At 38.5% G+C, this 13711-nt stretch overlaps 1 protein-coding gene across 1 annotated transcript; it reads right to left on the reverse strand.

Moving 5' to 3' along the window:
- Window positions 1-605: 605 nt before the first annotated feature.
- Window positions 606-13495, reverse strand: LOC129454480 (uncharacterized). The gene is made up of 3 exons (XM_055219018.2): window positions 13191-13495; window positions 9588-10035; window positions 606-3039 (listed from the first exon to the last, which is right to left on the reverse strand). The coding sequence occupies exons 1-3, from the start codon at window positions 13350-13352 to the stop codon at window positions 1607-1609; spliced, it is 2043 nt and encodes a 680-aa protein (XP_055074993.2). The 5' UTR covers window positions 13353-13495; the 3' UTR covers window positions 606-1606.
- Between the last annotated feature and the right edge of the window lie 216 nt (window positions 13496-13711).

Here is a 13711-nt window from a genome sequence, read left to right on the forward strand (position 1 = left end):
ACTAGGGACCTCTGGATCAAATTAGTTGGATTGCGTAAAGCTTCATTTACCTTTTTTGAAACCGCTTTAGCCTCGCCCCATTTGTTAGGTTAGTTCAAGTCAGGTTTGTAACTTTAATCCTCGCTTTTCCAAGCGAGTTTTATGAAATAGCCCCCGGGACATTTGTTTGCGTTTACCCACCAAAATCCAGTCTCAACGTAGCACACCCTTCTCAAAGGCAGTTGGTGGGGGGCTGAAATGCTGTTATCTGCTGTTCGTTACAATAAGATTAGTCCGCAAAAAATATTCTATTTACTGACACACAGGGAAAGTTGTGGCCAAATGGCTCAGTGGATAAGAAACACGCCTTTGGAATCCGGGTTCGAATCCACTGTAACAAAAGTGTCAGCTAAATGAATAAGTAAATTAAGACTCAAAAGCACCCCATAGTGGATGAAAATGTCCCCAAAAGTACATATGGGTTAAGGCACTATTATGATTTTAGTGTAGTTTGTTCTTCAGTGTGTTTCTTCTGATGATACTGAAGACTTCCAGAATGAGTGATTCTCTCTTGTTGGACTTTAAGGCGTCCAAAGCATGTTCATCAATGGAGAAAGACACCAATATCTAAATTGAATATTTATTGATCAGATATGAAAAAGTTACAGCATGCTGGGTCGTCTCAAGTCCTACAGCAGGATACGACGAACTCACAGCTCAGAAAAAAACATGAGTATTTATCGTCGTTCAGAATTCTCCTCCCCCAGCTGGCTGTTTTCCTTATCTGATTCCATCACCACATACCTCTGTAGCCTGTGGGGGTTGCATACCACACACAAACAGACAGAGAGATATGCACAGACCATTCTGTTCCCTAAGGCATTATGTCCTTATTTGGACATCTTTGTAACTTTAACACTTTTGGCAATCATCATGAAATGTAGGCAGTAAATATGTAAAACATAATTAATCAACAACACAACAATACTCCATTGTTCATAAATTGGTTAAATGCATTCATTAGTTAAACATACTAATTTTCACTTTCTCTAAATGTAACATAGTTATAAAGCAAGCAACTTGTTTATTGAAACCATCTGTTCTGTGTGTTTTCCCTTCAGGGCTTTGTTCTCATTTTTAACTGTCAACATCTGCAAGTTTTCTACCCCCGACTGAAACAGCCTCTTAGCTTTTACACACACACAGACAACTTTCTTGTATTCAACACAGCAAATTATAAATCACACATGAAGTAAAAATATAACACTATGACATTAAAACACCGTAAAATCAAAATCCCACACTCTTCACAGATCGAGCAGACGTAAGGTTTCTCTCCAATGTGAATTCTCTCATGGATTTTTACCATACTTGAATGAGTAAATGTCTTATCACACTGTATGTGGTCTTTCACCTGTATGAGTTCTCTGATGCCTTGCTAAATTATTATGCTGCTGCCTAAAAGTCTTCCCACAAACAGTACAGTGATGAGGTTTCTCTCCAGTGTGAATTCTCAGATGAACTCTGAATTGAGATGGATTATTGAATCTCTTTTCACAGTGAGAGCAGACATAAGGTTTTTCTCATGTATAAAGTCTCTCGTGGGATTTTAAGTTACTCGATTGAGTTACGGAGAGCATTTGTAAGGTTTCTCTCCAGTATGAATTCTCTGATGATTCACTAAATGATCACGCCGCATAAAAGTCTTCCCACAAACAGTACAGTTGTAAGGTTTCTCTCCAGTGTGAATTCTCTTATGGGTTTTTAAGCGACTTGACCGAGTAAACGTCTTGCCACACTGAGAGCATTTGTAAGGTTTTTCACCTGTATGAATACTCTGGTGATTCACTAAATGTGTACGCTGCGCAAAACTCTTCCCACAGATACTACAGTGATAAGGTTTCTCTCCAGTGTGAATTCTCTCGTGGCGTATAAGTTTAGATTTACGACAGAAATGTTTATCACAGTGTGAACATTTATAGAGTTCAGAGTGAATTTTCTGGTGTGATTTTAATGAAGCTGAATCCCTAAAGGTTTTGTCACATTCACTGCACTGATACGGTCTCTCATTGGTGTGTGAACGCACGTGTGTCTTCAGAGAGGTTTTTTCTCTGAATCTCATCTCACAGTGAGGACACTCGTATTGTTTTTTTCCTGTATGAATTCTCTGGTGTTTAGTTAAATGATCACGCCGCCTAAAAGTCTTCCCACAAACAGTACAGTTGTTAGGTTTCTCTCCAGTGTGAATTCTCTTATGGGTTTTTAAGCGACTTGACCAGGTAAACGTCTTGCCACACTGAGAGCATTGGTAAGGTTTATCACCTGTATGAGTTCTCTGGTGACTCACTAAATGTGTACGCTGCCCAAAACTCTTCCCACAGATACTACAGTGATAAGGTTTCTCTCCAGTGTGAATTCTCTCGTGGCGTATAAGTTTAGATTTACGACAGAAATGTTTATCACAGTGTGAACATTTATAGAGTCCAGAGTGAATATTCTGGTGTGATTTTAATGAAGCTGAATCCCTAAAGGTTTTGTCACATTCACTGCACTGATACGGTCTCTCATTGGTGTGTTTAAACAAGTGTGTCTTCAGAGAGGTTTTTTCTCTGAATCTCATCTCACAGTGAGGACACTCGTATGGTTTTTCTCCTGTGTGAATTCTCTGATGAACATCAAGACTTTGTTTGGAGCTGAAGTAATTTCCACATTCAGTGCAATAGAAAGGCGATTCACCACTGTGTGTCCTCATGTGAACTTTCAGATGAGATAAGACAAAATCCTTCCCACACTGCTCACAGTGAAACTTCTTTTTCTTCTTCTTCTTCTTCTTCTCTTCGTGCTCTTTTGAATGATGAAGTTTCTTCTCTTGTAAGGTAGTAAAGCTGATCTCGGATCTGGTGAAGAGATTCTGTTCTGTGTGTTTTCTCTCATGTGTGTCTAAATGTCTCTGTGAGCTGAATGTCTTTCCACAGGTGATGGAGGAAAGAGTTTGTGCTGTCAGTCGATCTTCTGATGTTGAGGACGTTTCTCCATCACAACATGATTCACTCTTCACATCTGAAAGAAACATGATAGCCTACAATTAAAATTCTCTTTTCACTCTTATTTACACACAGATGCACAGTGGTGTAGTCTAGATTTTTGTAGTGATACTGTGATTTTTCCTTCATGCTCACTCGTCCCAGAGCGACACCCCATAAGCACCACCACACTCACAGATGCATACAGTATAAATCTTCATGAGCATTTTGAAAGTGTGCTCGTAAACACATCAACTGAATGTGTTATCATCATGTCAGTTTGTATTTATAAGGACGAAAATAATTTAACAGCCAATGGCATTTCCAGCTGGGAAAACTGGACTGATTTTTAGACAGGTTTATTCAACATTCAACTCAAGGCCAAAATTTACTCAGAAGAATTTAATAAGCTGTTTAAAGCAATGCTGAAGACGACATTATGAGGCATAAAATCTGTTACCGCTAGGCCTGGCAAACTCGACTCCTTTTAAGGATCCGGGTTATTGTGAGTCACTCACTTAAGTGATCCGGGTTGTGTGAGTCACTTGAATCACTTGAGTCAGTATTGCTAAATCGCCAAGGAACCTCAGTACAGACCTATGGTACAGACCCACTTGTAACCGGCTGATCCACGCGACTCGAGATTCTCAGAGCCGGAAACATTGCAGACTCGCAGACCATGGGACTTGCTCTACAGATCCACACTAACCGGCTGATTCGCGTGGATCAAGCCAGAGCCGGTTAGTGGATCTATAGAGCGACTGAAGTCTCCTCAAAAGCAAATCCACAACAAAAGCCTTTCACTTCTGAGATAACATGCTTATAGAGGTTTTGGGTTTGGTGTGTGTATGGTCGACTATTTAAAAAAATAGGCCTAATAATAATAGCATAATAATATAGAAAAAAAACTGTGTCCTGCTTATGCAGCCCCCAGCGGAGAGACAGTTCACGCTGATCAGCCGGTTACGGATCAGCCGGTTACGGATCAGCCGGTTACGAGTTGAAAGATTCTTGAGTCAGAGCAGATTCGCAGATCTCTCGAGTTTGCAATGTTTCCGGCTCTGAGTGAGAATCTCGGGTCAGTTCGCGGCTCGCGCGGATCCGAGGGTCTCTCGAGTTTGCAATGTTTCCGGCTCTGAGTGAGAATCTCGGGTCAATTCGCGGGTCTCTCGAGTTTGCAATGTTTCTCGGGTGAGAATCTCGGGTCAGTTCTCGCGCAGATCAGCATGTTACGAGTGGATCTGTAGTGCGAGCAAAGTCTCATCAGTAATGTTGAAAGAGGTTTGTGTGTGTGGTGGCGCTGTTTATGGTTTTACATTGAATTGTAGTAGGACTTAACTGATCCGGGTAAATGACACTAGAGACTCGCGACTCGTGAGTTAATTTAAAGATCCGGGTTAAAGATCTGAGTGAGTCGCGACTCAAACAGGTCTAGTTACCGCCACTCTGGACTTTTTCAATGCATCTCATGCAATATCCACTCCTCGCCGCATGTTGTTGTATGTTTTTACTAAATACGACAATAAATACGTCAAGATTGACCACCGGAAGCATTTGATATTTTGAGCTTTCAACACGGAGGTGTTTTTAGTTCACAGCAACTCTTTGAAACTGTTTGTGTCACTTTCAACCTGTCGGTGTGCTTCCACTAAACTCTGGACACTAATGAAAGGTAGGTGGGCCAAAATATATATCATTAATCTTGGTACTGAAACATGGTAATCTAAATGTATGGAGGAGATGGTATTTAAATAAATCACAGAAATTTGGTAATCACATTTCTGGTAGACTACATTGAAGGTCCTGTCAGAACGTCCACTGCAGGCATCGTTCTAAAACCATTGTTACCATTAGGGAGGCACCAATACCACTTTTTTGGAATACGAGTACGAGTACTTGCATTTCAGTACTTGCCAATACTGATACCGAGTACTTAATAAAAAACATTATTTAAATTTACAGGTAACAGCTTTAGTCATATAATTTAACAAAAAACAAGGGACTAGTTTTCAAGTTTGTTGTAAACTCTGCCTCTTTGGACAAAACAAGAGGCATTAACCCCTTACACGCCGCTCAAACACAGATATTTCTCAGACCGTGGTATCAATCCCTAGTATCGGGGGACTTTTAACGAGTACTTTAGAAAATGTGGTATCGAGGCCAATACACGATACCAGTATCGGTGCATCCCTAGTTACCATGGGTCTCATGCCCATTATAACTAAAGTTTGATTTCCATTCCAACTAAACCAGTAAATGTTTATGATTTAATTTGAAAGAACTAACAAAATTCTACCTTCTGTTTCCCAGTTGCTAAAAAAACTTTTAAGCCTCTTAAAAGTCATCGTCCGTGCTCCTAACAATTTTAAGACAACAACCTTAAAGGAATAGTCTACTCATTTTCAATATTAAAATATGTTATTACCTTAACTAAGAACTGTTGAATCATCCCTCTATCATCTGTGTGTGTGCACGTAAGCGCTGGAGCGCGCTGCGACGCTACGATAGCATAATTAGCATTTAGCTTAGCCCCATTCATTCAATGGTACCATTTAGAGATAAAGTTAGAAGTGACCAAACACATCAACGTTTTTCCTATTTAAGACGAGTAGTTATACGAGCAAGTTTGGTGGTACAAAATAAAACATAGCGCTTTTCTAAGCGGATTTAAAAGAGTAACTATATTTTATGGCGTAATAGCACTTTTGGGAGTACTTCGACTCGCCTGAAAAGTCCGCTCCCCTTCTCACTCTCATAATGGGAGAGGGAGGGTGTTACTGCGCCGAGTCGAAGTACTCCCAAAAGTGCTATTACGCCATAAAATATAGTTACTCTTTTAAATCCGCTTAGAAAAGCGCTATGTTTTATTTTGTACCACCAAACTTGCTCGTATAACTACTCGTCTTAAATAGGAAAAACGTTGATGTGTTTGGTCACTTCTAACTTTATCTCTAAATGGTACCATTGAATGAATGGGGCTAAGCTAAATGCTATCGTAGCGTCGCAGCGCGCTCCAGCGCTTACGTGCACACACACAGATGATAGAGGGATGATTCAACAGTTCTTAGTTAAGGTAATAACATATTTTAATATTGAAAATGAGTAGACTATTCCTTTAAGACCTCTTTTAAGGTTTAAGATGCTTTCTGAATTACTTTTTTCTTTACTAGAATTATTTGTTTAATTGTAAGAGTAAATGCCCACATTTCTAAGAATTTTCTTAGAATTACGTCACTAGGAGCTATTTTTGCATTAAGATTCTTTATGAATTCTTTATGTTTATCGTACACTTTCCAGGGCCCGGTTCCCCGATAACGTTCACTCTTAGCGCACTAAGAAGACTCAAAAATATATCTCTTACCAAAGTGGTTTATGTTCCTAAGTGTGTTCCCCAAAGTGTCCCTTAGGAAGCTTCTTAAAACGCTGCCTCTAAGGAGCTGTTTACACTTGGTATTAAGATGTGTTTTCATCGATCGGATCACAAGTGGACGAGAGAGACACATTACGTTTACACCTGGTATTTAAATCCATCTCTTTTGTCCACTTTCGACCGCTTTTGTCCTGAATACTGTGAGGGGGTGGTCTGTCGAGATGGTGGGCTAGTCTCTCTGCTGTCATTCAAAGACAAGCGGGAGTAATGATGAGTTTATATGGATGCTAACTAATATTATGTCGGAGTCCACTGCTTGTTTAGCAAGTAAACATACTGCACAGTGCTTTGTACGTGTATATGTTAGAGGTTTCTCAGAATTTTTAGCACAATTGATGAAATAGGATTGCGCAACTTTCACACACTTTCAAAACGAAACTACGGAGATCAGCCGCTTTAGTTGTATCAACGAAAGGCTAAAAATAGCGCTGTTCACCGTGTGTTCACACCAGAAGTCAGAAAAGACGTAAAACTTGTGTTTAGTACCTCAGATTAGATAAATGGGTTGAGAGAAGGCGGTCACGTGTGGCTGTTCTGTTCAAACACATTCAACCACATCTACGTTCCGCAACTACAAAAGCGATCCGATCGAAAGTGGTTTCGACTACCTCTGGATGTGGTTGAAAGTGGTCGAAAGTGGACGAGCTCAAAACGTTTTGAACACCGTTTTCGTCAATCTGATCATAAGTGGACGACGTTAATGCCAGGTGTAAACGGTGTTCAATACGTTTTGAACGCGTCCACTTTCGACCACATCCAGAGGTAGTTGAAACCACTTTCGATCGGATCGCATTGAAGTTGCAGAACGCATATGTGGTTGAATGTGTTTGAACAGCCACACGCGACCGCCTTCTCTCCGCCCACTGATCTAATCTGAGCTATTAAACACAAGTTTTACATCTTTTTTTTACTTCTGACGTGAACATACGGTGAACAGCGCTATTTTTAGCCTTTCATTGATAAAACTACTGCGGGTGTTCTCCGTAGTTTTGTTTTGAAAGCATGAAAGTTGCGCGATCCTATTTCATCAATTGCGCTAAAAATTCAGAGAAAGCTCCAACATATAAACGTACAAAACACTGTGCAGCATGTTTACTTGCTAAATAAGCAGCGGACTCCAACATAATATTAGTTTGCGTCCATATAAACTCATAATTACTCCCGCTCGCGTTTGAATGACAGCAGAGAGACTCGCCCACCGTCTCGACAGACCACCCCCTTACAGTATTCAGGACAGAAGCGGTCGAAAGTGGACAAAAGAGACGGATTTAAATACCAGGTGTAAACGTAATGTGTCCCTCTCGTCCACTTGTGATCCGATCGATGAAAACACATCTTAATACCAAGTGTAAACAGCCCCTTAGTCGACGTAACAATGGCGCTGTCCCAAGTGAAGGTGCTGAATTATTTATTTTCCACTACACACAAAGGTGCGTTACGTTGTTAAGAAAGACAACACGTTCTATACAAATGGTATCCCTTGCTAATCCTTCAACCTCCTTATCCTGTTGTGCCACTTGTGCCGCTTTTTGACATGGGTTTAACAACTTTTAAAAATTATGTAATACACTTTTATACTAATGGTAAGGTACTTTACAATCAGAATTTATTGGCAAGCAGCTGCAGTTACTTTTTTGCAGTTTAATGTGGTTTTGCTGGCCATTGGTTAATGTTTCCATATAATTAATCATATTATGTATTATATATATTTAGTATACAAACATACAATTTTTCTGGTCACAAGAAATATTTTTACCGTCCGTTCCAGTGGTACGTACTGAATGTGGGAAAAAGGCATTTAAGTTTGCTGCTCCTTCTGCCTGGAATTGCTTGCAGAGTGCTTTAAATCTGAGGACACTGGTTCCGTTGGACATTTAAAAAAAACTTTTACATGATTTGGAAAATAAAACATCGGGCTGTAGATGTTTTAACTAGTTATTGATAGTGGGATTTTGATGTATTTGCTTGTGTGTGTATATGTGTATGTATTGTTGATGTTTTTTGTTCAAACTCAAATGTGCTTGTATCTGTCAATCTTGGCCAGGACGCTCTTGCAAAAGAGATTTTTAATCTCAATGTGCTTTCTTTCCTGGTAAAATTAAGGTTTAATAATAATTAAAATAAAAATTGCATGTGACAATCGCATGCCATTTATCGTGCAGCCCTATATTAACTCTTTCACCGCCAGCGTTTTTTATAAAAGTTGCCAGCCAGCGCCAGCGTTTTTCATGATTTTCACCAAAGTTTAACGCCTTCCAGAAAATGTTCTTCTTTGAATATATAAACATACAATATACCAAATGAAAGAACAGACCCTCTGCTTTCAAACAAAAAAACGTTTCTTCCTACCTTCAGTGGTTCTTTTGTAATCAGCTTTTGAATATGGGTAGGTTTCTGCAAAAACACCACATTTTGAGCAAAAAGCTGAGATAATTCCATTTTTGTGACGGACTTTTCATAGAGATCCCATTCAGAGCGATCTTTGAAACAGACACGGACATGCAGCTGCTTGCCATAGGGCAATACTTCCGGGTTTAAAAAGATGCGGAAGTGCGCCACCTGGTGGATAATAGCGGTATTGCGGAAAAACTGAAAATCTCGTCATTGGCGGGGAAGCGTTTTCTCTTAATTGACGAGATATCTCGTCAATGGCGGGGAAAGAGTTAAATGCAATGCAGTGAGTAATCTACTATTTTGAAGAGGGAAGTCAAATGAACCATTTTATTTGTACAAAAGATTCCACAATCCTTGTAGCTTTATATGGTGACACTTTTAGAATGCTCATTAAGGTGGTTTCCCGAACAGGGCTTATCCTCCTGCCAGACTGAAATAAATGTTTGAGCTGACTTCATTTAAAAACACCTTGTACTGATCTTATTATATTACTGCCATAGTTTTGTCTCAAAATGCATGCTTGTGTTGTTTTTTTTGTAAAATCTACTTAAATACTTTAATATAACTAATGTCTAGTACTGGATTAATTTAATCTCTGTCCTAAAAACTGCCCCTATACGTACTAAAGATAAGATATATTAAACTCCTTTTAGATTTTTTGGGGGGTTTTTCTTTTTTTTTTTTGACCGAAAACTCCCTTTAATAAAACAGTTGCTAACGTGACAGTTAAAAATTGTATAACTATAATAAGAGAAACATACCTGATGGAATTAAATCATCTGCATGATTGTCTTCCTCTTTATAATTGTGATCTTCCTCTTCTGTGCGTTCAGTTTTAATCTTCGTCATCAGGTTCCTGCAGTCGATCAGTTTGACTGAACACATCTTCAGTGTGGTCTGCAGGATCTGCTGCTGTTCTCCAGCGTTACAGACAGAATCCAGAGACTCTGTGGAGGTTTGATCAGTAGATTCCTCATCCTGTAAGCCCTGATTACTGTCACACACAGTGTCCTGAGCGTCTGTGGGCTTTGACTCAGTATAAGAGAGTAAAGTGAGACTGAGCTCTGAGTCCTGTGTGTGTCTGGATTTCTCTTCAGAGAGTTTAGAGTCCAGCAGTGGCTGTGGTGTGCGGCTCTGATCTCTGCTCATCCACAATGAATCCAGACATCCATCAGTCACATACACTGAAGATTCACAACAATCCACATCCTGACAACACAACACAACACACACTCAGTGTAAGATTATAACTGATTTAACAGACAGAGTGATTAATGTAAAGCAGGGGTCGGCAACAGGCAGCCCGCGGGCGAAAAGTGGCCCGCCAACAATATTTTCTGGCCCGCCGGATTAATTTGAAGTCCGTTTTTTTTATTTTATTTTTTTAATCAGACTTTTTTATTTTACAATAACAGTTTACAAATATGGCCCCGTGTATCATTCCTTCATTCGTTTTTTCAAATCAAAACCAAAAAGAAAATAAAGAAAAACGACTTGTTTTTCTATTATTTATTTCCTGAACTAAAATCAAACGACTCGCTTTCTGAATGTGCGCTCAGATCAAAAATAAAAAAATGAATGAAAACGGGTTCGGACAAATTTTAATTGAACACCTTAGTCTCATTCGCTTACAGTCCGACTTTTGAACTTTTTTCATTATTATTTATTCGCGTATAACACACTGACAAATAATATGTATTACCTGATAAAATAATATTTGCATTAAATGCTACACAAAACTCTTCCTCTAGCCCAGAGGTCCCCAACCACCGGGTCGTGGACAAGTTGCCACCGGCTCGCAAGAATGTCCTGAAAAAAATGCGTATAATAGCTAGTTTAATCCAGAGTCATATAAAAATAGAGTTACGACACTCACATAGACGACCGTTGTAAGAATGGAATGCGGAAGTAACAGCGTGTCATGTAGTGACGCATAGTTACAAACGCAGCACTGAAGCCCATTCATTTCAATGACACCTGCTGGTAAATCGATGAAATTACCGTTTCTCTTTACATTTTCAGACATTTTATGAATATAGTCAACAGTGATATTTTATGAACTCTGCTGTAGGTAATGATTATCGTTAATAATAACTAGAATTTTTGTTATATTTTAATGACTTATGTATAATGTGTGAATAATATAGATTTAATGGTTTAATATTTTATTACTGGTGGCAATCTACTTTATACTTATCTTTTTTATACATTACGAGTAACACTAGGGGGCAACAGCGACAAGCTAATGCCTTATAAGAAAGTCACACTGCTTCACAATGCTGCTATGTGTTTCATTGTGTTTGGTAAGTAATACGAGTGATGTATCCTCGAAAATCATGTATAATTATATTAACATTTAATGTCTACTATAAATACAATTAAATATGAATTTAGTGTGTTTCTGTTATGCTTCACTGTTACAATAACCACGTTGGCGATCTTTTTTTGTGATTTTAATATAGTAAAAGTATAGGAATTATGTTTTTAGCAGATTGATAGCCATTTATATAGCCATATTTTTGCTATAAAAATAAAAGATAAACTGTGTTGCTGTAGTTGGTATAGATAACCAAAGTTATCTCTGGGTCACAATTAGCTGTTTATCTTTATTAACTTATTTACTGTATTTCCATCACTCCCTAGTAAAAAAAACGTTATAAACATAGTAAGTATAGTGATCAATTCACATTACAAGCTAATATTTACCTAAAATAGCTGAAAACCTATGCAAACAGATTGACAGCCCTGCTTGGTTAGGAACTGTAGAACGTTACATGAATCACGTGACCGCGCGGCCGCGAGATCAAAGCGTTTCGTAACTCTCTCTTTATATGACTCTGGTTTAATCTTAACGGGCCGCTCTTTCTCGTTCTCTTATACCAGCGCATCCGCAATCATAACTGTCATTAGAGTTTGAGCATACTTCTACAACACAATCAATCAAATAATTGCAGAGGTATGACTTCATGAATCATTTGCAAATTTACCTCGTAAATCATGTCAATGCATCACGCGTGAAGACGTTAAACTCCGTGACATCGCAAATTACTGAAAAGTAATTGCAGGCTTTTAGAAACCACTACAAAATATGATAAAAAATAAACTCTTTTACTGCAGTAATATTTTAACTAATACACTTTTAACGTAGATTTGAAAATAATCTACTGTTCTGTTCTGTTACTTGAACTTGGGGCTCGAGCCCGACCTAAGGTTCGACCTGCCTTCGAGAACAGCAAGTCAAGTTCGTTTACCGTTAATTATTAAGACTAAATGGGCAGGTAAATTCGTTAAAAAAATGAAAGTAATCCGCCAAAATATGGTTTTACATGTCTATTAAAATTAAGCCATTATTAATTTTCCTAGCGCATAGTTCTTTGATCTTTACCTCCGTTTAAAACGTTATACATTTGGCACAGGAGGATTTTCAGCAATTTGTTTGAACAGCAACTCCGCAACCAACTGTGGTTTCGGTTTATGTTGGTTAGAAATTTGAGTGAGAGGCTTTGTCCTACTTAATTTATTATTAATATTTCATAATTTTTTCTGTGACATTTTTTCTCTGCTGACAATACAATGTTAAAATATTTATATTGGCACGAACACAATTTTCGTATAACATTTATAATTGTTATAGGCTACTTCATCTGTCTCTTTGCGTTAAAGACATTTGAATGTGAGATTCTGGAAACGAGATCTAACGTTAAGTTTTTCGGACCCGTCAGGTTGGAAAATAAAGTGGGTGAACACAGAGTGCATTTTAAGGGGTTTACTGAATAGAACCTTGTCGGAGCTGGACAAAAAAAACAGTCCAGCGGAGACCTCCTTAAACTTTAGGTGTGTATGTGTGTGTCCCGGATAAATATGAATAAAAAAAGGAATACAGTTCAAAAGTCGGACTGTAAAAGTCTTTCATGAGAGCATAAATGCCTGCAATATGTTACCACTATAGTACTTGATCTGTTTAAAATTATTTCATATATTATGCCTATAAAGGTGTTAAATTAAAAAAAATTCTAATCCAGTAATTAATTTTTTTATCTGAGCACACAATCAGAAAACCCGTGGTGGTTATTTTTTTCATTTTTGTTTTTAATTTGAAAAAACGATTGAACGAATGCTACACAGACCCATAACCATGTTTTTAGCAATTTTTAATGCCGTCTTTCGTCTTTTAAATAGGAAATAAAGACAATGTTTCTTGACACAAGATCAGATAGCCTATACTAGGCTAATACAAAATAAGACATAAGTGTGCCAACACAGCAGTTGGCCCGCCATCTACAGGCTAAAAAAAATATTGGCCCGCGGCCAAAGTTACTTGCCGACCCCTGATGTAAAGGATGTTTAAGCTGTACAAAGTAAACCTCTCTCTTCACTCCTTCATCTCCTCTTGACCTCAGCTTTGTCTCCAGTAACGCCACCTCTTTCTTCAGTTGAGAGATTTCTGTGATGAAATCATCAATATCCAGCATGGACAGATCAGTTCCTACTGATTTACAGCACATCTCATCTCTCATCATCAACATCTCAACCCTAAAATACACAGAGTCTGTTTACACTCAATGAAACACACAAGAGAGAAAAACACTGAGGATAAACAAACACATCACACGCGATCTCTTTTTTCTTTTTCTTTCTTTAGTGTGTTTATCAGCGGACTAAAGAGCTGCAGAGCGCCTCCTACTGTACTGGAGAGAGAAGACGCTCAACACTTCATTCACCTGTCAAGGGGCTTATTTCGCGATACCTGCCAGTAATATCCCACTTATCCGGAATTAATTTAGGGGAACATACCTAGGCTAGTATGTTTCAAGGTATGTTGGAAAAGATTTCTCTACGAAAATAGAACGTTATTTTTAGGTTAGTTTAATGTTCCCCTAAGGTT

The sequence above is a fragment of the Misgurnus anguillicaudatus genome, chromosome 20 (assembly GCF_027580225.2).
Source record: "Misgurnus anguillicaudatus chromosome 20, ASM2758022v2, whole genome shotgun sequence".
Classification (NCBI taxonomy): domain Eukaryota; kingdom Metazoa; phylum Chordata; class Actinopteri; order Cypriniformes; family Cobitidae; genus Misgurnus; species Misgurnus anguillicaudatus.